General features: G+C 42.3%; 2 protein-coding genes across 2 annotated transcripts in view; one reads left to right on the top strand and one right to left on the bottom strand.

Moving 5' to 3' along the window:
• Positions 1-23,023, top strand: part of RPL24 (ribosomal protein L24) — a 354,788-nt gene that overhangs the window by 34,713 nt on the left and 297,052 nt on the right. The gene's annotated exons all lie outside the window — the stretch shown is intronic.
• ZPLD1 (zona pellucida like domain containing 1) overlaps positions 1-23,023 on the bottom strand; it is a 53,373-nt gene that overhangs the window by 8,234 nt on the left and 22,116 nt on the right. Inside the window, exons 5-8 of the mRNA XM_077342119.1 lie at positions 20,707-20,779; positions 7,060-7,157; positions 4,497-4,577; positions 833-1,004 (exon numbers count right to left, since the gene is read on the bottom strand). Coding sequence (XP_077198234.1) covers positions 833-1,004; positions 4,497-4,577; positions 7,060-7,157; positions 20,707-20,779 — 424 coding nt within the window. The remainder of the gene's footprint in view (positions 1-832; positions 1,005-4,496; positions 4,578-7,059; positions 7,158-20,706; positions 20,780-23,023) is intronic.

The raw sequence follows: 23,023 nt of genomic DNA, 5'->3' as shown, positions 1-23,023 counted from the left end.
CTTCTGATTGAGTTCAGCTGAGCCTTGTCAATGCAGTTAAGAGCCTCAATCAGTGCCATACTGGACCCAACTTTATTGACAGAGAAGCAAATGAATGCAATTCCCAGGCTGGGGGAGGGGAGGCCTAACTTGAGTAAAACATCATGCAAAGAAAAAAATTAATGTAATTATATTTATAATCATACCACATTTGCAACAGTCAGTATACACCTGATCAGGGATAAACTACAGAAGGAAACAGTGAAAGCTGTAGGAAACTGAACATACAACTATTAATTAGAAATATTCATTTAATTAAGAGGAATAAGAAGAAATAGAATGCAATTCTGAGTCAGCTTTGGAACAATAAAGGAATGAAACTGAAATCTAATCATCCCTATTTTGTATCTATGATTCTGCATTATATTATTGGCTGGAATTTTGGAATTAGATGTTTAGCCTCCCTCATCAATATAGCTCAGTTCACCATAAACCTGGTAATAAAGTGACCCTATTATCTAAAACAATTCCCTTAATTATAACTGCAGTTATCAAATATTATCACATGCTTGACTATATAAAAGTATATGCATGAATCACCAATGTTTTGTAGATTTGGCATTAAGGCACCCACCGCAATAAGTTTTTCACAACGGAACTCCAACTTTACTGGATCATGGTATGTGATTCTGGCCTCTGTATGATTACACATTGGCCATAGCATGAATTACATTGTACATTAATGTTGACTCTAATTTTATTTCACGTTTTCACGGAATTCACATTTTAAAGAGTGTAGAACCTTCTGCATTTAGCTCTGACTATAGTATTACCCAAACACTCCAAAACCTACAGGAGCAAGAAAAGGGCAGTCATCTGCTCGGCACAGCTTTGTGACACAATGAAGAAAAACGGTGGACATTTTCTGATTCTTGTGCTTCACGAAGCGGAACACCTCGAAGGAAAATCGGCCCATCTGACTCTTGCCATTTTCAATTATAGTTGTCTGAGGGTCCTTGTCACAGCTGAAAGGAAAGATTGAAACTGATGTCGTTTTATGTACCACTTTTTCTGGTTCCAACAGAATAGGGAAAGTAAACATAACATTCAGATTTTTCCTTTGTCTCCAAGGAAAACAACAAGCACCACATGAGGAATGCATCAGCATGGTTCAGAACTGCTAGTCTTGAATTGCCAGTCTCAGTGAGCAAAATTTGCTCAGTGCTCTGTGAATGCTGATTGTCTCCTTTGGAGCTCTACTTCTCCCCATCCACACTTCATCATCTACTGTTACCCATAAATAATATTTCCTTGTCACTGTCTAGTACTTTCCTGAGGAAAAGGTTAAGATTTTTTTCATGGCTTTTGATTCCTGTTCCTATTATCTGCTCCTTCTGTCATCTTGTTCTGCTGCCTAAACTAGTCTGCTGCTGCAGTTTGGGGAATTGGTCCCTTGTTTCTGTCATGAATTAGTGTAGTTGTCATTTCATGTCTATTATTAGAAAGATGCCAAGCACCATTTAAGAGTTTTGCAGCAAAGGAAGCAAGTCTTTCTTAGTTTTAGTCAGTTTAGTCAGAATCCCTATAAATTCTTTAAGACTCTTCTTCTGGTAAACATGTTCCACACAAAATATTTATTTAGGCTCATGCATTGCTTAAACCTTGGAAAAATGTGAAGGTAACAGTAATCTATCCATAGGATGTTCATCTATTAAAACCAGACCTAAGGCCAATTTACTTAACATTTAATGTCCAATATTCTTTTCTGCATGATAGCAGTTCATATTATCATTAGTCATATGCTAGCCTCTAAAACTTTAATATTTTCCCATCAGTATTAGCACCATTATGCTAACATGCCAATGCAACAGTGTTTAGAATAATATGTATAATAAGGAGTTAAATACCACTCCTTAATATACAGATAACTAGTATGAATAAAGGCTGATTCAGGGTTACTGCATTAAAAACATGTCAAGGTGTCAGATCATGATTAAGCAATGAAGTTTTGTTGTTGTTGTTGTTGTTGTTGACTCAACGGAGGGTTGGCTCGTTGCTGATATGGAAGCCTGACCCCATCAGCTGTCCGGCTGAAACCTGTATTGTGGCGTTCCAGTTCCATGCCTCACTCCCAGCAGGGAGAATGGGACGCTTTCCACCATGGAATTGCTCTGGGAAACAACCGGACAGGACCCAACGGGCATCTGCCTCCATTGGTATCCCCCAGCCACTTGGCCCCGGGCCCCTGGCTTCCCAGCTGGGTATGCCACATCCGGTTACCGGCCAAGTCCCTGATCCACCATCAGGGAGTCCCGTACGTAGACGGGTCTCCCTGCCAACAGGCTCCCTACCAAGCATACCTGCCATGGCTGCGACAGATGAACATAACAAAACAGGGAAGGGTGGGAGGGTGACTGTCCTGGTCAGCGTCAGCGCTATTTAAGGCCGGCACCCCCGCCCCCTTCTCCCTGCGCTGCAGTGTGGCCCTTGACATCACTGGGTCACACCTCACTGGGCGCTCCCTGTGTCATCAGCCATGGTTCAGCCACAGCCACGATTTGTTGTTGCTATTTAATTTCTAGTTTGCCACTCTCATGAACAGCTTGTGGTGGGTAACAACATATTTCATAAAAGCCCAATAACATCCCCTCCAAAAAAATAAAGCTCCATAAATAAAAACAATCCAGATGGCTAGTGACAATAACAAGCCCTTCATTCCCCCACCCGGAATCAGCCCAGACAACAAGCTACTTTTGGGTATAGGAGAACACATGATGTTCCGATGTCACTTGAGGAGGGGCCCTTGATTTTATCTACTCTGGCCTGGTGGAAGAGCTCCATCTTGCAGATCCTGCAGAACTGTGAGAGCTCCGTCAGAGCCCTCAGCTATCCAGGGAGCTCATTCCATCAGGTTGGGACCAGGACCAAAAGACCCTGGCCTTGGTCAAAACCAGGTGAATTTCCCTAGGGCTGGGGACCAACCAGCTCCTGTGTATAGCCAAGACCAGTTCCTCTGCACAGCCATGGTTTGCATTTATCCTGCAAACCAGAACTCCAAACCATTGTTTGTCCCTGTTTGAAATCCTGGTTTGCCAAGTAAATGCAAAGCACAATCGGGCTATAATGGCAATTTAAGATTTGCAACAGACCCTGAAAGAATTACCGCAAAGTACAACAGATATCATGCAAGTAAGTCTAGAGCTCCTTTCAGACTCATTCATGTAGCATCAAAATGGCACTATAACTGAATTATTATTATACTAGCTGCTAAGCCTGCTGCATCACAGAAGGCAGCGGGCGCTAGTGGGAGTGTGTGGGGGTGGTGGCTATGGAAGCACAGAGAGGTTTCGCCATGGCTAGTGGTGTCCCAAAGGTGACGGCTGGAGCTGGCATGGTGCAAGGGATGTACGGGCCACAGGGCGGGCGGCGATGTAGGAGGTGAAGGTGGCGGGAGCTCCAGCTGTGTGAGGGCGGCGGGCACAGTTGCTCAGAGGACAAGGTGGCAGCGGGTGGTGCAGGATGCCGGCAGTGCAGCCTCCCAGGTGGGAGAGCGTTTCGGGGTCTGACCTGATCCTGGCAGTGGAGCAGCATGACAGTGCAGGGTTGGGGTGGTGCAGGCAGCCCTTTTACAGTGTAGGCCGTGCAGTGTGGTATTGGTGGCAGCTGGCATGGGTCGCCACTGCATCCTGGTTGGGGGAGGCAATGGCTGGTATCCTCCAGGCGGCCCTTTTGTCCAGTGGTGGTTGGTGCAGGAAGCCAATGCCTCTTCGTGTTGGGTGCTGGCGGCCTGCCCTGGTTGTCAGGGCATCTGGAGGTGGCAGCTTGAGTTCTGTGGCAGCTCCCATGTGTGCATGGGCAAGAAGCACACAGGCAGTCAGGGAGGAAGGTTGGTGTAAGGGCTGGCCCAATAAGCTTTGCTGGCTACACCCTGATTGGCCCAGATTCCAGTCTGGACACTGTCCTGGGGCTGGACACACTCCACCCCCAGGGCAATTTCCCAATTATATATAGGAACCATGGATAAAGATTAATATTGTTAATATTTGCTACCTGCTCTTTCTTTACAGACTCAAGCCAATATAAAGTCTGTTTTTATGACATGCTTTACTAGATGTTTGCATCTGATTGAGTGGTCATGTCCATTTTTGTTTAACTTGATAGGGTGACAGTTATGTCCAATCTATCCCCAGGTATGGCCATTCACTCTAAGGGGGTGATATGCCAATTGCATGGATTCTCATTGCAGAGTGTATATTTGTTGAAAGAGTTCTGTTGAATAGATTCTGCTAATAGCTACATTATCTGCACGTATATTTTGCACCAATATCAGAGTGCTTGGTGCTTTTGTTATGGTGCTGTTTACTAGGCACAGTAGCTCTTTTCACACACGTAAACAAATGTAAAATGCAACTAACGCATCATAGAAAATTAGAAGCTTTTAAGCTTATTTTGAAAATAATATACAAATTTTATGTCAATCCAACATAACATTACAGGAAAAATGTTGAAATGCCTACCTAAAGAAGAGATCATAACGCAGATCATCATTTGGATTTCCAGATGGTGTAGTATAGCAGTAGTCCATCAAAACATTCCATCTGTGCAATGAAAGATAATTAACTGTTAACAACCATTATTACTGAATATATTCAGAATGTTCATATGTATGCTTTGAAAGTGCAGGTTGATAACTTTAATATGTGCTGTTATCTTCTATTATGACTCAATAGATGAACAAAATTCCTGCCTTTCAGTGAAGCAATTCAGCTTTTCATTACTACATATGATACAGAACAATAGTTACAACATAACTAGTGTGGAGTTATAGTCGTGAGGTCTGTTAAGTGGTGTCAATGATATAGTCATGAAGTACAAAATGACTGTATTTGCCATTGATTTGCTGTCATTTCATTGCCTTTTTCAGACTTCATGAGAGCATTAGCCAGAACTCACATCCTTTCTTAAAAAAAAATGGAGGTATCTACATCATGCATTAATGGATTACAAATGGAACAACTAAGGACAGTAACCTTTTTTTTTAAACTGAGTGTACCTATACTTTTGCTGCTGAATCATATGCATCAACAAGTCTGGCCTACTGTCCTGAACTGTGAGAGTTATCCCCTTAGTGCTACACTGGCTGCCAACTCTTTTCTCCACCATTTCTTTCACACCCTCGACTTTTTCATGAACATCTCCCCTTTGTTTCCTACTTCTCAGAGGTAGAGGAGTTTGTTAGAGGGGTGGGAGTTAGTCTTTGAACCATAAGAACTTGAGATGTATCCTGCTTGAGATGTATCCTCCTTTCTAAAGGAATCATAAAATCATAGCATCATAGAGTTGGAAGGGGCCATACAGGCCATCTAGTCCAACCCCCGCTCAACGCAGGATCAGCCCAAAGCATCCTAAAACATCCAAGAAAAGTGTGTATCCAACCTTTGCTTGAAGACTGCCACTGAGGGGGAGCTCACCACCTCCTTAGGCAGCCTATTCCACTGCTGAACTACTCTGACTGTAAAAATTTTTTCCTGATATCTAGCCTATATCGTTGTACTTGAAGTTTAAACCCATTACTGCGTGTCCTCTCCTCTGCAGCCAACAGAAACAGCATCCTGCCCTCCTCCAAATGATAACCTTTCAAATACTTAAAGAGGACTATCATGTCCCCTCTCAACCTCCTTTTCTCCAGGCTGAACATTCCCAAGGCATTCGCCTTTTTTACCGCTGCATCACACTGCCTGCTCATGTTTAGTTTACAATCCACAAGTACCCCAAGGTCTCGTTCACACACAGTGTTACCTAGAAGCGTATCCCCCATCCAGTAGGCATGCTTTTCATTTTTCTGACCCAGATGCAGAACTTTACACTTATCTTTATTAAATTGCATCTTGTTCTCATTTGCCCATTTTTCCATTGTGTTCAGATCTCGTTGAACTCTGTCTCTATCTTCTGGAGTATTTGCCAGTCCTCCCAATTTGGTGTCATCTGCAAACTTGATGAGTAGTCCTTCCACCCCTGATGGGAGCTGATGGGGGCAACCAAACTATGCCTCACACATATGCAGAGGGACATATCAGTGCTGACAAACCGTATTAGTTTTCATTGCTTAAAATAATCATTTTTTCTTTCCAGTGAAAACTTTTCCAGATCAGTTCCCCAACCTATTTGAAATCTTTTGGAAGAGTGGCAGCTACCCAAAAACACTACTGTGTTCCTCTCTTCTGATAGTGTGAAGAAGTAATGGATAGATTGACCAGGAACAGAGATTGTGACCAAGATCCACTGCTATTAGAAGAAGTATACACTATGTTATGCTACACAATATATTATGGATCACTGAGATTTATAGCATGTCCTACATTTAAAAACCTGGGGCAGGAAAACACCATTTTCTTTTAATTACTGGGTGTCTAGGATTTGTATTTCATCATTTTTTAAAAAAAATACTGATCTTTCTGGGTTTAAGGAACACGTAAGCTATTGAGTTAACCTTGGCAGCCATCTGTCATTATAATGAAAGGTCACATATATACCCAGTATGCATTATTATTATTCTATATACGCAGCTGATCCAGCTTTAGCCGAGTCTGTGTTAGCTAGACTGAAAACGTATTCAGAATCATGATCAGCTGATTATGTGTGAAGATGCTCAAAATGAAAAGTATTGGCTTAAGGCTGCCCAGTGGCTGAGCTGGACTTTCAATCAGAATCAGAAGACTTTTATTTGCTTACATCAATTGAGATACAATCTGAACAGTGAAACCTATCAATAGTGATGGTGCTTACATCATCATCATTACAACTTTATTTGTATAGCCTGCCCTTCCTGGTTTGCTCAGGAACATTTAAATCATATCATCAAATCCTTCATATGCTTTAGGGCAGGGGTAGTCAACCTGTGGTCCTCCAGATGTTCATGGACTACAATTCCCATGAGCCCCTGCCAGAAAACGCTGGCAGGGGATCATGGGAAATGCAGTCCATGGACATCTGGAGCACCACAGGTTGACTACGCCTGCTTTAGGGTGCTTATGACCTGATACATACAGCAAGCAAAAGTAACCATATAATCTATAGTACCTGCCATCAAGGTTGGTTGCTCTCACACCAGCAAAAATTTTTGTCTTCAGTGGTAACCCTGTACTAGGGATAATCAGCTGTTGGCTATAGGTTGAGTCCTAGAAAAGCAAATAATCCTGTATTATTTATTTTATCATTTATTTAAGGAATTTACTCTCCAGAGTCTTGCTCAAGGCAGCCGATGAGTAGAAGCAATATTAAACAGACATAAAACATAATATATTATCAATATAAAAACAAAGCAAGCCATTAATATACCAGCTACATAATTGGATACAATATAAAATCTCCTGTAGTAACTTGAAAAGGCTGCCAAACTCATACTACAAATGCTATGAGTATTGGACAATTGCTAACAGAAATTTTCAGGTGGAGATGTTATAAGTAACAAAGAAAACAGTTTATAGACCTCTTCAAACACACTTCTTTGAAAAGCTGAAATGAAGATGAATTCTGTATGGCTGAATGCCAGGACCAAAGAAAACAACAGGCAAAGCACAGGTCACCAGTGTCAGGGGCAAATTGACAGGGCCAGGTGCTGCTTCTTTCTTGCCCATTTTTGCAGCCTCTCCTTGACCAGATGATGGCAGCCTGAGGGAAGCAGCTCCTCTTGAGCCACCTCAGTGAGGTTTCAGATCACTTTGAAAGTTACCTAAGCCACCATTAGGAGAGACAAATTGGCCATGGACAGTGACTTTAGAGTAGTTTATGCCATTAGTTCTTCTTAGCCATATGTCATTGCCACCCCAGGTCTAGGACAGACATCAGATGCAACTACTGCCTCTACATTTTAGACCGTCTATGGATGTCACCGAGGGGCATGTCCCTCTGTTGCCACTAAGACAAGAAACAGTGCTGCCTCTACAACCCATTCTGATACTCACTGGTGTGGCTCAAGAGGAGGTGCTTCCCCACTCAACTGCCACTACTTTGCCCATGATAAACTGTAGAAATACTGCTTCTACTGACCATCTTGGACTTCACTGGGCAAGAAGGAAGGAAGTCCTTTCCCGTGCTGCTGTTGTCCAAGTCTAGGTCAGGAAGCAATTGACACTGCATCTGAAGCCTATCCTGGGCAAAGTCTGCACTTTCTTTATTCCATTGTCAATCCTGTTGAATTCAGATAGCTTTGAACTCGGGTCTTCCTGTCCCCCTCCCCTCTCCATTGAAACAGGAAAGTCTTCTGCACGTGGTTAGGGTAGTTCAGAAGGGGGGGGAGCCAAGTCTCTTTCTTTCTTTTCTTGAAGGGGGGGGAGCCAAGCAGGGAGCCTCTTTCTTCTCTTGGAGGGGTGGGGGAGAAGATCGAAAAATGCAGAGGAGAGAGGAAAAATCCAGGACCGACAGAAGTTGAGAGAAATTAGGGGCTTCTCCTTTAAGGCAAGCTTGTCACATGACCATTGACATTGAGCATTAAAAGCACTCCAAGATATTGCACAATAAAGGTAGGGTCACTCCGGATCAATCCTTCCTGCTGCAGAAGGAAAATTTAAATCGTCCAAAATCCAAACGGAAATCACATTCTGTGTAGAGGGCAGGGACTGAATTGATCTGGGGTTGGAATAAAAGCTCCGTGCAGTTTACACCCTGGAGTCTTCTGGAGCAATGTTAGATATGTTCACTAGTTTTATTTATTATTTATTTACCACCCTCGCATATGGCTCAGGGTTTAACCAACCCTGGGTGGAAATGAAACAGTTCCTATGTGTTTAGCCTATTCCTACAACTTTTCCCATGCAATACTTCCCCAAAGCTTCCTTTCCTCACTATAACCATTAACACAGGAAGAAATGTATTTTATTAACTTCCTTTGCCTTCCATTCTTCTCTGAGACAAGCATTGTTGGGTGATCATGCAGCAAAGGGACTACAATTAGGAGGAAGAATCCAGGGAAATTGTTTCCATTTTTCTTTCCTATGTGGGTCATATGAGAAGGGGAAGACAGGGAAGATTTGAGTAGTAGTACCCAACCCCAAAGTGTCTAGTATAAGTGTACTGGAGGGGAGGACTATAGATGAAAGAAATCACACTTTCCCTCTACAGTTAATAGCACTTGTGCATGAAGGTAGCTTTATCTCTCACTGATTCACATTATATATTGGGAAACACATAAAACTGGATCATCACTCAGACATAATTAATCATGACCAAATGCACTTACAGTGAACCACATTTAATAATGCTGTAAGTTACAGAGAGGAGGGGGATGTCGGTATATATGGAGAGCATACCCTATGGAAAGATATATGGCAACTGCAAGTGGTGCCAGACAATCTACAACAAAACTAAATCAAATGGTAACCATCATATGTGAATGGAAGAAGTAATTTAATATGTCACATAGAATGTACAAACCAAGTTGAGAAATATATTAACAGAAAAATCATCTCTCCGTTCAATTTGCAAAAAAACAAATTTCCCAAAGGATCTTAAAGTCAGCATGTAGTGTTAAACAGTAGTGTTTTCTCTTATCTTCTTAAACATTTCTAGAGATATTTGGAATAGCTCTCAAATAACCCATTATTGTTGGGATTCACTAAGAAGTTTATAGGAATAGAAATGGACATTAATCATATTTTTTGCAGTTTAGTTCAGTATATGGCTGAACCATAAAGCAAACCACAAACTATAGGAACCAGGATGTTGGCCCATGAACCAAACTTTGAGTTTGTGAACTGTTTAAGGTTTAAACCCTTGCTTTTTGCTCCCCATTTGTTTTTGCGAGGAACAGAAAGCAGGGGAGCAATTAAAACTGTTTTCTGCTCCCCGTGGCTTTTTACAAGAAGCAGAAAGCAGTCATTTAAATGGCTCCAGCCAATTAACCAAAGAGCTGAGCATAAAATGTGAAGCTCACAACAATATATAGTAAGAATTCCAGATGCAGAGCTCACAATAAAGATATCAAAGTTGTCAAGAACCACTACTCTATCCAAAGCCAAAGTTCAAACCTGAATATGGATCCTCATATGTAAACCAAAATAAAGGGATTATTATATTTTAATTGGGGGGTTCTTTTTAATGTGCATATAATGTGTTTTATTTTAATATATTTGGGTATCACAAACGACTGCTTTCTACTCCCCACAAAAAGTCACAAGAAACAGAAAGCATGGCTCCTAGCTATTAAAACCAAATAGTTGAGTGATGGAGAGCTCTCTGTTGCGCCCCTATTTTTCATGAAGAGCAGAAAGCAGGGTTTTAAACCACTGCTTTCTTCTCTTCATGAACCACCACGGACTGCATCAAAAATTGTGATAGTTTGTGGTGGTTCTTTAGTATGCTAACATTGCATCACAAACCGGACAAAATTCATGATGAATTTTAGTTTGTCAGCTGGTTTTTGTGCCAATCTCTATATACAAATTAGGTACCTAGATCCAAGTGGTACATGCAAAATTATAAAAAGGATATGCTATTAGGTCTGTTGCGAAAATTATACATAGCTATCATTATATGCAAGTTTCCCAATTTATTGCTTTGGATCCTATCTAAATTTTCCATTGGCAAAGAAAAGGGATGATTTCATCAGTTTTCCCTAAAATGTTTTCAGAGGGTCCCTTAGTTTCAGCATTTGTGGAGGGGTGTTTTAAGGTCCTTGTGCCCACAAAAATCTAGACAGTATTGAAGTAATCAGATAACATTAAAGGTGAGTTCCGTGTGACAAACTATGATTAAAGGTGTGTCTGGATCTGAAAAGTATGAAGTCCATTTTTCCACCTGGTACTTGGGATCTTAGCTTTTCAGGACAAAAAAAGAACTGTTTTTCCCTATGGATAATTAAAGATGCTTCCCCCATAGTATCTATCTCCACTATAAATGTTTTTGGAGAATTAATAGCACTGGTCAATTTAATCTACACATTTATTGTTGATTGTATATGTATCTAAAATGTTGAAAATGGATTTTGCTACAATAACTTTGCAATGATACTAGAATAGTTTTTATACTCTGCTTTTCACTCTCGAAGGAGTATCAAAGCAACTAACAGTCACCTTCCCTTCCTCTCCCCATAACAGACAACCTATGAGAGAGCTCTGACAGGAGTGCTCAATCAGAACAGTGCTATCAGGGCTGTGACAAGCCCAAGGTCACCCAGATGACTGCATGTGGAGGAGCAGGGAATTAAACCTGGCTCACCAGATTAGAAGCTGCTACTCTTAACCACTGAACTATGCTGGCTCTAGTAGCATTTGTGTACATATTTGGCCTCTGAGGCATAATGATTGCCCCCCCCCCATACTAACAACAGAAATTAAGTCTTTCGGAGAAGGGTAGTTCCCCCATATTGATCTCATAGTAGAGACTAGTTCTTCTAGATGTGAAATGAACCCTAGCTACATGTCCTCCATTTCCCACAACAGCCATAACTTTTATTTTTATTATTTTCTCCTTATACTAGAGTTTTCTGCTTCTACTTTCTTGCCTTTTTGTGTGGTTCAGTTTTTGATTTTTTAAAAATCAGTGCATAACATTGTCAAATGTTAATTAAAATACGTATATAATAATGACATTTGAATTATTAATTTACAACATTAATGATTTGTTAGCTAAACTTTATGGATAATGAAGTGAATTAAACAAGAGCCTAACACTCATCCTGATTTTCTAGAGATATTTAAGCCACAAGCTCTGGTAATGGTAAAAATTGTACCTCAATTCATTATGCAAACACAGCAGAGTTTGACAAGAATGAATTAAATTTTAAATCTATGGAAATGACTATACTTCATATTCATGTTTAATTAATTGTTCCCCTCACAAACTGAGGGCTTGACCCTGACAAAACCCCTTAGTCATGAGCATCTCTTGTTCACCGAGTAATCCCAATAAAGCCAATGGTAGATTTATGCATAAACATGAATTCAGCAAGAATAGTGTAGCACCTTTATATGTGAGAAACACAACTGCATTAAATTAGGGCTGGGAATCTTTGTACTAACTGGGGTTACATACAAGTAAGTAAAATGCACCAGTTTCGTATTAACATGATACTGTGAAACAAAATATGACATGCCATCCAGCAAACATATCCAGGATTTCCTTCCATAATATTTCATGGTGTCATATGCTTTAACACTTTAACTGCATAATGTTCCCCTTGAGCATGGAGAGTTCTAAGGTCAAATGTTGTGACACTAGAAAAAAGTGATTATGAACTTTGGAAACACAAATTGTGTCTTAACTATAACGAAGGGTTGGAGGGGGGGATTAAAAAAAAGTATTTCCAGTTGAAATAATATAATTGCAGAATAGTCACTGGTCCAGATACATGCCCAGATTCTGGAGGCATTCATATAAAAACTGCAAGAAGTTATTTGTATAAGTCCCTCAAATGTTCAGTGTGAAGACAGACATATTTTAGAAGGTGATGGGAATGGGTCAATAATTATGTCCGTGTCACCCAAACAACTGCTCACTTTCTGACTTAAAGGGCCCTGAAAAAAATATTTTGCAGAGTTTCAGCACCACGGAACTGGACTGCTGGATGCCTCTAAATCTAACAGTTTCAGGTTGTTCAAGCCATGTATACATGCACATATATATGAGCCGCTTCACATGAACCACTTTGGGAATAATTTTTATGAGGTAGCAGGATCACAAATGGTAGGAAAAGAGTAAAACTGAGAGCTGATACACCTCCTTGGCAAGAGAATCAACTGATGTGTCCAACACTGATCTTGCAAACACCAGAAGAATTACCAAAAACTAGATTAACATCATAGATGAGAAGCCCTGCTCATAGAATGTCTATCTTCTAACTAAGATTATAATAATAAGATCAATATACAGAAGTCACTTGAAAAATGCTCTCTGAGTAAAAGCTTTATCAGACAAATGCCTCTGGGTATATATCCTAACCATTAGTTGCTCCTAATATTTCTAAAGAGCCACTATGGGCAGAGCGCTGTCTGGAACATGCCCAGTGTCCGACCTACACTTCCGCCTGCATGGGCCAATCTGGGAGCGCCCGCCTCAAGAAGCTGGCCATGAGGCGCTCACGCAGCCTCGCACCCAGACACTAGCTGGCCACCAAGAAGGGTGTTCCTGTGGCGTCTTGCTTCAGCCACTGATTGACCCGGCCGCCATGTGGCAAGCTGAACAGCTGCAGGGCTGTTGGCCCAGCCACCAATGTCTGTGGCAGCCCGGCCAGCTGCGAGGCCATCACCCTGCCACACACTGGTACTGGTCCCTCAGGTGCGGCGCAGCACAGTGACTGGGTCTCGGGCCGTTGGCCCTGTAGCCAGTAGGAGCACCACGTAAGGTGGTGGGGGCACCATCACAGGGGGCCCGCCACTAGCACCCATTGCATTCCTGGATGCAATGGGCTTTCAAGTTTAGTATTTAGATAACTCCCAACAAGAACCGTTCTCTTGTACTAATCACACCATTTAGTTCTGGAGGTTTCAAGGCACTTTGCCCTGTCTTCCCTTTGCTACATACAAGTTCTATCATTTTTAAAAGAATGTAATACATTTAATCGAACAAAATTTTATGTGCTCTGCCAAACTATAATTAGGGGTATGCATTTGAAGAAGAAGAGTTGGTTCTTATATGCTGCTTTTCCCTACCCGAAGGAGGCTCAAAGCGGCTTACAGTCGCCTTCCCATTCCTCTCCCCACAACAGACACCCTGTGGGGTGGGTGAGGCTGAGAGAGCCCTGATATCACTGTTCGGTCAGAACAGTTTTATCAGTGCCGTGGCGAGCCGAAGGTCACCCAGCTGGTTGCATGTGGGGGAGCGGGGAATCGAACCTGGCATGCCAGATTATAAATCCACACTCCTAACCACTACACCAAACTGGCTCTCTACCTGATCTACCTGAGCTGAAAATATACCCCCAAAATACCTTAGCAATATTTTTGGGGTATATTTCATCTTCCCCAATGTATCCCGGATTTCTCTGGAAAACTGGAGGGGGAGGGGATCCTGAGAAAATCTTGTATATATTTAGTAGGCCTGAAAACAGCAAAAAACAGGAGTAGATTTCCTTTACCTGTCAGATGTTTATCAGGCTTTTGCAGTCCCTTTAAACTTTAAAGAGGCTGCAGAAGACTGTCCCATTGGCTCAACTTGGAGATGGTGGGCTTCTCCAGCAGCCATGTTTAAACCGGACTTCAAGAGAAGTGAGCCCAGGATCAGCCTCAGCTGGCTCCTCTTGAAATTGGTTTAAATTAGGCTATGCAAGAAAGGATCAGCTGGGGTGGCAGAAGCTGACAGCACTGTGCAATTTCAGCTGTGGCTGGCCACTCTTGCAATTTATTTATTTATTTATTTATTTATTTATTTATTTATTTATTTATTTGTGTGTTTATTTATTTATGTGTTTATTTATTTATGTGTTTATTTATTTATTATATTTATATACCGCCCTCCCCAGGGGCTCAGGGCGGTTTACATAATAACACAAGAACAATACATGGAACAGTCTTATAAAACATTTGGGTAACGGTGCAATAATAACATAATTGTAAACATATAACATTATAATTGTGTAACCAATAAACAATACAACGTTGCAACATACAAACAGATCCAGAGTGTATAGGTGGTGTTCTGAGGGGGGCGGGGAGCAGGGGCCCTTTGGTCGCTGTTGGTTATATATATCTGGTCTCAGCCGAATGCCTGGCAGAAGAGCTCCTCCTTGCAGGCCCTGCGGAACTGTTTAAGCTCCATCAGGGCCCTGATCTTCTCCGAGAGTTCGTTCCACCAGGTGGGGGCCAGAACAGAGAATGCTCCGGCCCTGGTTGAGACCAGGCGGACTTCTTTAGGGCCAGGGACCTTTAGCTAGTTGGTAGCAGTGGGGCGCAGGGCTCTTTTGGGGGCGTAGGTAGGGAGGCGATCCCTCAGGTACACTGGGCATATGGCCTTGAAGGTAATTACCAGAACCTTTAGTCTGATCCGGAATTCAACTGGCAACCACTGCAGTTGATGGAGAATGGGCCGGATGTGGGATCTCCACGGTGTTGCAGTGAGGATCCTGGCCGCTGCATTTTGAACCAGCTGTAGCTTCCGGGTCAAGACTAAGGGCAGGCCTGCGTAGAGCGAGTTACAAAAGTCCAGTCTAGAGGTGACCGTCGCATGGATCACTGTGGCTAGGAGATTTTAGCATTGGTAAAGTGGGACACCATTGACCGGGGGGGGTTCTTGATTAAAATTTGGTCTATATGGAGCAACAAAAAGTTTCATAGAATGCATAGAATGCAAAAATAGTATTGTAATATATATTTTTTTAATTTCAACATAAATACAATTTGCCAGGTACCCACAGATGTCCCTCCAAAAGTGGGACAATCTGGTCACATTAATTAACTGAGCTGCAAGTGAAGTCAGCCAAGGATCATCCAAGATGGTGGGACCTGGGAGCTCTCTTCAGCCTCAGATTGGCTTGCGCTTCTCTTGCATCCCAGAGTCGGGCCAGGGTCTGCTGTGCTCACAGGAAGCAGATTGTTTTCTGCAGGCACAGCTTCTGCAAATTGTGTCTATTGCAGTTGATAAAAATCAGGATTTCTGAAAAATCCCAGATTCAAATCTCATACCAGTATTGGGATCCAGGATTTTTGGGAAACTGAAAAAACCTGGTGGTGGCAGTTGGGGGTAGAGATTGCACACTCCCTACTCTGTACTGTCAGGCAGCCAAACTTGCAAACATAATCTGTTTAAATGAAATTGGAAATATTCTGCTGTAATATTAGTGGCTCATTCATTACATTCCTTCAAAACCTAACTTTTAAATCAACTGCATGGCTTATAAACCAGGTCTATGATGACATGAATAATAATAATAACAATAATACAAAAAAGTAATTTACTAAAACGCTGCTTGAGAGATGGAAAACTAGTTTTTTCATCTGGTATTCAAATGAATCAATAAAAATTTTAATCAACTCAAAAATAACATTTGGAGAACTAGTATTGCTATTATAAATTAAAGTCAGTAAGACTCTTTTATATTGCTCTTCCAATGTCCCTGTTTATGCAATATGAGATTACATAGTTACATAGATTCAAATCTGATAATAATTATGATAAAAGAAAAGGTCAGAATTCAAAATATTATTCCTTGATACTCAAGGGAACTTCAAACAAACAGCAGTAGCATCTTAAAGACATTGCTTTTATTTTCTATACCCATAACTGCCCCCTGAATTTCACACAGTACTGCTGCCACATATATAGTTAGGATGACAGGATAAGTCCCTTGTGTGCAGATGTGAACAGCTGTTAAATTTGTGTCAGCTAATTTCATATCATTTCTTGCCATGGAGGACTCACATTGAGTCTGTAACACCATTAAGTGACCTATACATAGATTCCAGTGAGTAGCCGTGTTGGTCTGAAGTAGCACAGCAAAATTTGATTCCAGTAGCACCTTTAAGACCGACAAAATTTATTCAAGGCATGAGCTTTCAAGTACATGCACTCTTCCTCAGACAAAATGGAACAAAGATCATAAGAGTACAGATATAAGGCAAAAGTAAATTAATGGCAAATTAGTAAACTGCGTCAAGGCACTGGACACTGAAAGTACTTGCCTTGACCAGGGACTGTTTTTGAAATAATAGAGGCCTTAAACAGTTTTAGCTGGCCTTCTGGTCCACAGAATTGACTACAGATCTATAGTGGCCTGAATTTATCATTTTATGTGAAAGAGCCAATTGGTTGTAACAATTATTGTATTTATTGTATATTTTACATATGCTAGTTTTATTTGATGCCTGACCATTGATAAAGGCGATTATGCCAAAATGAACCTGGTCAGTGGTGGCATTAGTAACATATATACTCGCATATAAGCTGACCCACATGTAAGCTGAGCAAATTTATTGACTCGCATATAAGCTGAGGGTGGGAAATGCAGCAGCTACTGGTGAATTTACAGGGTGGCCTAAGCATTTAATCCATGCTCCATCATCATCATCATCATCATCATCATCATCATCATCATCATTATTTCAATTTATTTCCCGCCACTCCCAAATGGCCCGTGGCGGGTTACAGTGTCTTAAAACTCCCATCACAGGCTCTCCCATCCAGCCTCCCCTGTCCCCAACAAATACAGAAAAGTCAAGAGGACGAATAGCTGCTGGTTTTGTACCCCACTTTTCACTAACCAAAGGAGTCTCAAAGTGGTTTACAATTGCTTTCCCTTCCTCTCTTGACGCCAGACGTCCTGAAAGAGCACTGACAGAACTGCTCTGTGAGAACAGCTCTGGCAGGAGAACCAAACAGTGCCCCCCCCAGGCCAACAGTCCAGAGAAGAACAACAGTACCAGAAGCTGGCAACCTACTACAAGTACAACAGCTACCAAACTGGGAGAATGGACTACTCTAACTACAGCTACAGTGCCCCCCCCCAGAAAAAACACTGAAATAAAGAACTGTAAAACTGAAAACTGAAAGAAAGAATTGTAAAAATCAACTTATACAAGAAACACAACAAGAAGAAAAGGCAAACAACGCTGCCCCTCAGATAACAGAAGAAAGAAACACTAGGAGAAAGAAACAGTACATAAATCCCAAAGCACCCCGAAAACCCACCCCACCCACAGAAAACAAAAGAATAGTTTGGAGGAAGTGATTAGGAAAAGAAAGGGGGAAAAGTCAAACCTCGGTCAAACAGTTGATGTCCTACAAGCTGCCAGCTTTCAAATGCTTTGCAGAAGGCAATTCTACAATTGGCTGGCTGGGAGCAACAAGCTCAGCTCGACCTTAGCAGAATCCAATGCTATGATTGGCTGGCAGGGATCAACAAGCTCAGCTTTGAAGACCTATGCAGAAAGCAATGCTACGATTGGCTGGCTGGGAGCAACGAGCTTTCAAGACCTTTGCAGAAGGCAATTCTACGATTGGCTGGCTGGGAGCAACAAGCTCAGCTTTGAAGACCTTTGCAAAAGGCAATGCTATGTTTGGCTGGCTGGGAGCAGGCTGTTATATCAATTAACCCGCATATTAGCAGAGGAGGGCTTTTTCAGTGTTAAAACTGCTGAAAAACTCGGCTTATATGCAAGTATATATGGTATGTATATATGTCTTGATTTTATTGAGGCTGTGCTAAAAAGCCTTCAGTTTTTAATTTGATTAATAATTTTTTTAATTGTGTTCCACCCTGTACAGGTTTAAGTTCATTTCCTTTGTGATGACCTTTGTAGATTTTTTACTTTTGTTTGAGTCAGGATATTTTCTCTTTTTTGTTTTGGGAAGCTTGAGTATTGAACCCAGGAATTTCTGCATACAACACACAAGCATGAGATCCTGCATACAACACACAAGCATGAGATAACTGTACCTACTAAAGGTACAGTTAGACCAGCCATTCTCAATGGCAGCCATTTGAAGGGGGCCACAAGGTGAAAAATGTTAGAAGGGGAGCCTCAGGGGATTACAGTACAGTTGGGTGTAGTGGTTAGGAGTGTGGACTTCTAATCTGGCATGCTGGGTTCGATTCTACATTCTCCCACATGCAGCCAGCTGGGTGACCTTGAGCTCACCACAGCACTGATAAAACTGTTCTGACCGAGCAGTAATCATATCATACTATAAATATCAATGTCACATTGACATTTCTAGTGGAATTCTCTGTTACATGTTCATACTGTTAGACTTGCAAGAACCTTGGATCCACTTCCCAGATAATTTGATCCTAACAATCTAACAACTTAGATCTACACAATAATAAGACCCACAGAGATTCCAGTAATTTCCCCCATAACTCAATGACCAGATAGGAAAATTCCTGCCCTTCCCAATAATGATAAGTACCCAAACATCTCTAACTTCCAAATCTCTCCAAGGGAACACTTCAGACACTCTCCATGGAAAAGAAGTAATCTCACCTCCACCATAGAATCCAAGAATCACAGAGTTGGAAGGGGCCATACAGGCCATCTAGTCCAACCCCCTGCTCAACGCAGGATCAGCCCAAAGCATCCTAAATCATCCAAGAAAAGTGTGGGCCATTTCGCACGGCTTAAAAATAGCACAATGGTTGCTAATTGAAAACGCTACTAATTTGGCATAACCCACGACATCGTAGACAATCTGCAACACTCCTGAAACGGATCAGCAAAAAGCGCTTCGTTTTAGCGCTTTCAGGGGAATCCCAAAAAGTGGATTCACCCTCTGGAAAGTGATACACTCCTGCAACCAATCTGCAACAATAGCGATAAAGACCTGTGCGTTAACATTGTTGCGGTTTCTTCAAAGTCCCTCCCCCTGGCTCTCTGAGCTTCCGGCGAAGCGATCGCCATTTTTTTTTCTCCGAGCGAGCGGGGATAAACGCACCAGCGAGCCTCTTTCTGTTTAGAGGCTTCCCTGGCTTCAGTCCTTCACCTTTAGTCACTAAGCACAAACCACATAAAAGCCCGTTTGCTGAAATAAAGTCCTTTTATTTTTTACACATTAATTCAGCCGAAAATCGGGCCCGTGAGAGGGGGGGGATTTTTTTTTTATCACTCGAGGCAGCGTGGCAACGATCACATGATCAAACGACAGCTCATATTAGGCAGCTGGATGGGTCTCTCCATTGCAACGAATCTACCCAGATTCGTTGCAATGGGTCTGTTTTTTTTTTAAAAAACCTTTCTTAAAGGGAAAGGGGCTGTTTGGCAGCATGCTAACGGCTGCCCATTGGCTGCTTGACGGCCAGGGGTGGGACAAGCTTGGCAATAGCGCTTCCTTTCTAGCGATTTCTGCCGAGACCGGAAGCCTGTGGGAAACGCTAAAAAACGCAACTGATTCCACTACAAAGCCAGGTATGCAAAACGACGAATTCCACTATTTTAAATGGCGATTTTTCATTCAGTGACCAATTTGCAACAAAGATCCCCGTGCGAAATGGCCCTGTGTATCCAACCTTTGCTTGAAGACTGCCAGTGAGGGGGAGCTCACCACCTCTTTAGGCAGCCTATTCCACTGCTGAACCATATAGACAAAAGATTCTTTTCAGGCTGGTTCTTCTTCAAAAGATTGAATTTTTGTTATTCCCACATTCCAATGCCAACACCCCATCTCCTGCTTACTCAGAAAAGAAGTATAAAGAGTTCCATCTCTTGTAGCAATTCTAGGACTTTCTCTTGGGGTTGATTCTTGCTTCTCTGCTTTGGGGACTTGCCTCTAAATCTCTTTCCACTGCCTCGTCAGTTTCATCTCCTATTACTGCTGCTTCATTGCCAAAGACAAATCCCCTTCCAGCCAAGAACAGGTTCTTACATCTCCCCCCCCCCTAGCTTTATTCCTCAATAGGTAGGAAGTTTAGCTAGAGAGAGGGTTGCATTTTCCTTGTACTCTACCATATTCCATGTTTGCTCCACTGATCTGAGTTGCAAGTTGCATGTATTATTGAGAAATGAATAATCCCAAGCACTCTAGGAATAGCTTCATCTTGGAGGCATGGTGCAGGAGGGACTTCAGCCTTCACTCCCACACCGTTTTCTGAAGCTGCAACCAGAGCCCTGTCATGTATATAATCTATATAATAAACCCTCTGACGTGGCCCTGCCCAACCTTCCATTTTATTTTAGTCACTCAAAAGCTACTCTTGTCCATTGATCCTGGGAATAAAATCTGACAATGAACTGAGACAGTCAAACAGTGGGTTCTCCAGCAGAGAAAAATGTGCTGTTTTAAAAACTTCTACTTCTTTATACTTACATTGTAGAGGAATAAATTCAAAGTGCTAATAAATGTGCCATTGTTCTCTCTTACAGATATAGCAGCTGATGACCTAAAATAGATGTAGAGAGTGAAAAAAATATTGATAAGATCATTTCTGTGTTACAGTTTCATTTTTCAATGCTGATTGTTGTTAAATTGATTTTTAGAGTCACCACAACAAGTAAATTCTTCTGTTTTAGTTGTAAACTACCCTGTGTATAAGATTTGTAATACAGCATCTGAAAGGGCTTTAGCTATTCTTAAAGTAATAGGCCTTGTTGAAGCAATGAATCAGACAAATTATTAGCTAAGAGGCTAAATGACAGAAACAAAGAAGTTAACTCTCCATGATCTAGAGTAGCTCCTCATAAAAACAGCATTTCTTTGTCATATATTTAGTGTTATATTGCTGTGCCAAAAAAAATTACCATTAGCTCAGAATACTTATTTAGTTATTTGTTTTGAGAATGTCTACTCTACTCTTCTGTCCATAAATTATTAAGAATACCTTATAAAATTAAGGAATACTAATACAAAGAAAGAAAGAAAGAAAGAAAGAAAGAAAGAAAGAAAGAAAGAAAGAAAGAAAGAAAGAAAGAAAGAAAGAAAGAAAGAAAGAAAGAAAGAAAGAAAGGGCATTAACAAAAAAGCTGGAGATGGTAAAGCAGAAGTCTGAGCGAATAAACCAAGCTAATTAGAGTATCAAAGCAGCAGTCAAAGAAACAAACACAAATAAGAAATAGAAAAGATTACAACAAAACAAAAATTGCCCACCAAAAGCAAATACGGAAGTGTAATTGACTAGCAGGTGGTGACTGTCCCAGTAATGATGCGAACCCAGTTTTGGCAAATAAATTGGCTGCAGCCGTTTATTAACCTGGACCCTTCCTCAACAGAGGGTTGGTCCAAATGCCCGGTAAGGGAGCCTGACCCCCATCAGCCGTCCGGCTACCTGACATGAACTGCGGCGCTCCGGGTCCACGCCTCACTTGCAGCGGGGAGGATGAGACGCCTTCCACTGCAGAATCTCCTGGGAAGTGACTGTAGAGGGACCCAATGGGCATCCGCCTCCATTGGTGTCCTTTGGCCGCTTGGCCCTGAGCCTCTGGCCTCTCATTAGTGAGACCCCCTACCCTGGGGAGTCCTGTGCGCAGACGGGCTCCCCACCAACAGACTCCCTACCTGTCATAACCCGCGACAAAGAAAACATTAACAAACAACGGGGGGGGGGGAACAGGAGGGTAGCTGTCCCGATGGCGTGGAAGTGAAGAAAGGGCAGGTTTCCTCGCGTCCGTCCTATTTAAGGTCAGTCGCCCTGCCCTTCCCCAACAAGCCGTGGCACGACCCGATGATGAAGCTGGGTCCGCGCCACTCCCAGGCACCCCCACGTCATCAACGGCAGCTCCGCTTAGTCATGGCCACTATATAGGCCTGGAGCAAGACAAGCTAGGTAGCCCGTGTGGGGCTACAACTCTGCTACAGGGGTTACTCAGTTCAGCTGTGCAAGTAATTGGTATTAGTTTTCCCATAGCTTCTTCCTACAAACTTGTGGCAGTGAGGTAATTTGTGGCCTGGATTAAGCCAGGGCCGTCATTGATGCAGCGGGTGGGGCAGGCAGGAGAAATATGTGGGGAGGGGGAAGAGCAGAGCCCAGGACACACGTGGCTGCGAGGGCAGCATGGTATGCTGGGATTGGAGGCAGGGGGGCAGCTGCAAGTGCAATAGTGCACCACGTCCCTTGCCTTCCCTCTTTTGCTAGGACATGGACGAGCCTCCCACCCTCCCTTCCTTTGTATCAGGTTGGCAGTTGTTTGCCATGGGCAATTGGCTCAGGGGCACGGGGTTTATCATTGTTTGCTAAGCTGTTTCCAGTCACAACTTGCAGGTTGGCAGGGGGTGGAGCTGGTTTGGTCGGGAAGTACGCCATGCATGGCCTACTCCCCAGAAAAGGGGCCTCTTTAAAGAGATGGCAGGCTGTGAGTGGGTGCCAAGCCCGGCTGGGCAAGGCACAGATTACACAAGGTGACCTTGGATGGGTCTGAACCAAGTGGCACCTAAGGCTCTGGAAGAGTTAATAGAGTTTGATCATGCTTGAGCCTGACCAGCAGCAGCCCTCTAGAGCAGTAGTCCATTGGGAAATGTCCCTGTAAATTAAATGGCAAGTCCACCTCTGATTTTCCCCCAGAAGTTCCTCTGGGAATATTTGGTTTTACCAGTCTCTGGAAGGCCAAATAAGAGACCAGGCAAACTTTGTGAGAAAGGAAACTATTGCTTTGCTATTCACATTAATTTGGGGAAAAAATGTTATCATAAA

The sequence above is a fragment of the Paroedura picta genome, chromosome 6, assembly GCF_049243985.1.
Source record: "Paroedura picta isolate Pp20150507F chromosome 6, Ppicta_v3.0, whole genome shotgun sequence".
Taxonomy (NCBI): Eukaryota; Metazoa; Chordata; class Lepidosauria; order Squamata; family Gekkonidae; genus Paroedura; species Paroedura picta.
The sequence above is the reverse complement of the archived record's forward strand: the minus strand, read 5'-3'. Positions and strand labels throughout refer to the sequence as shown.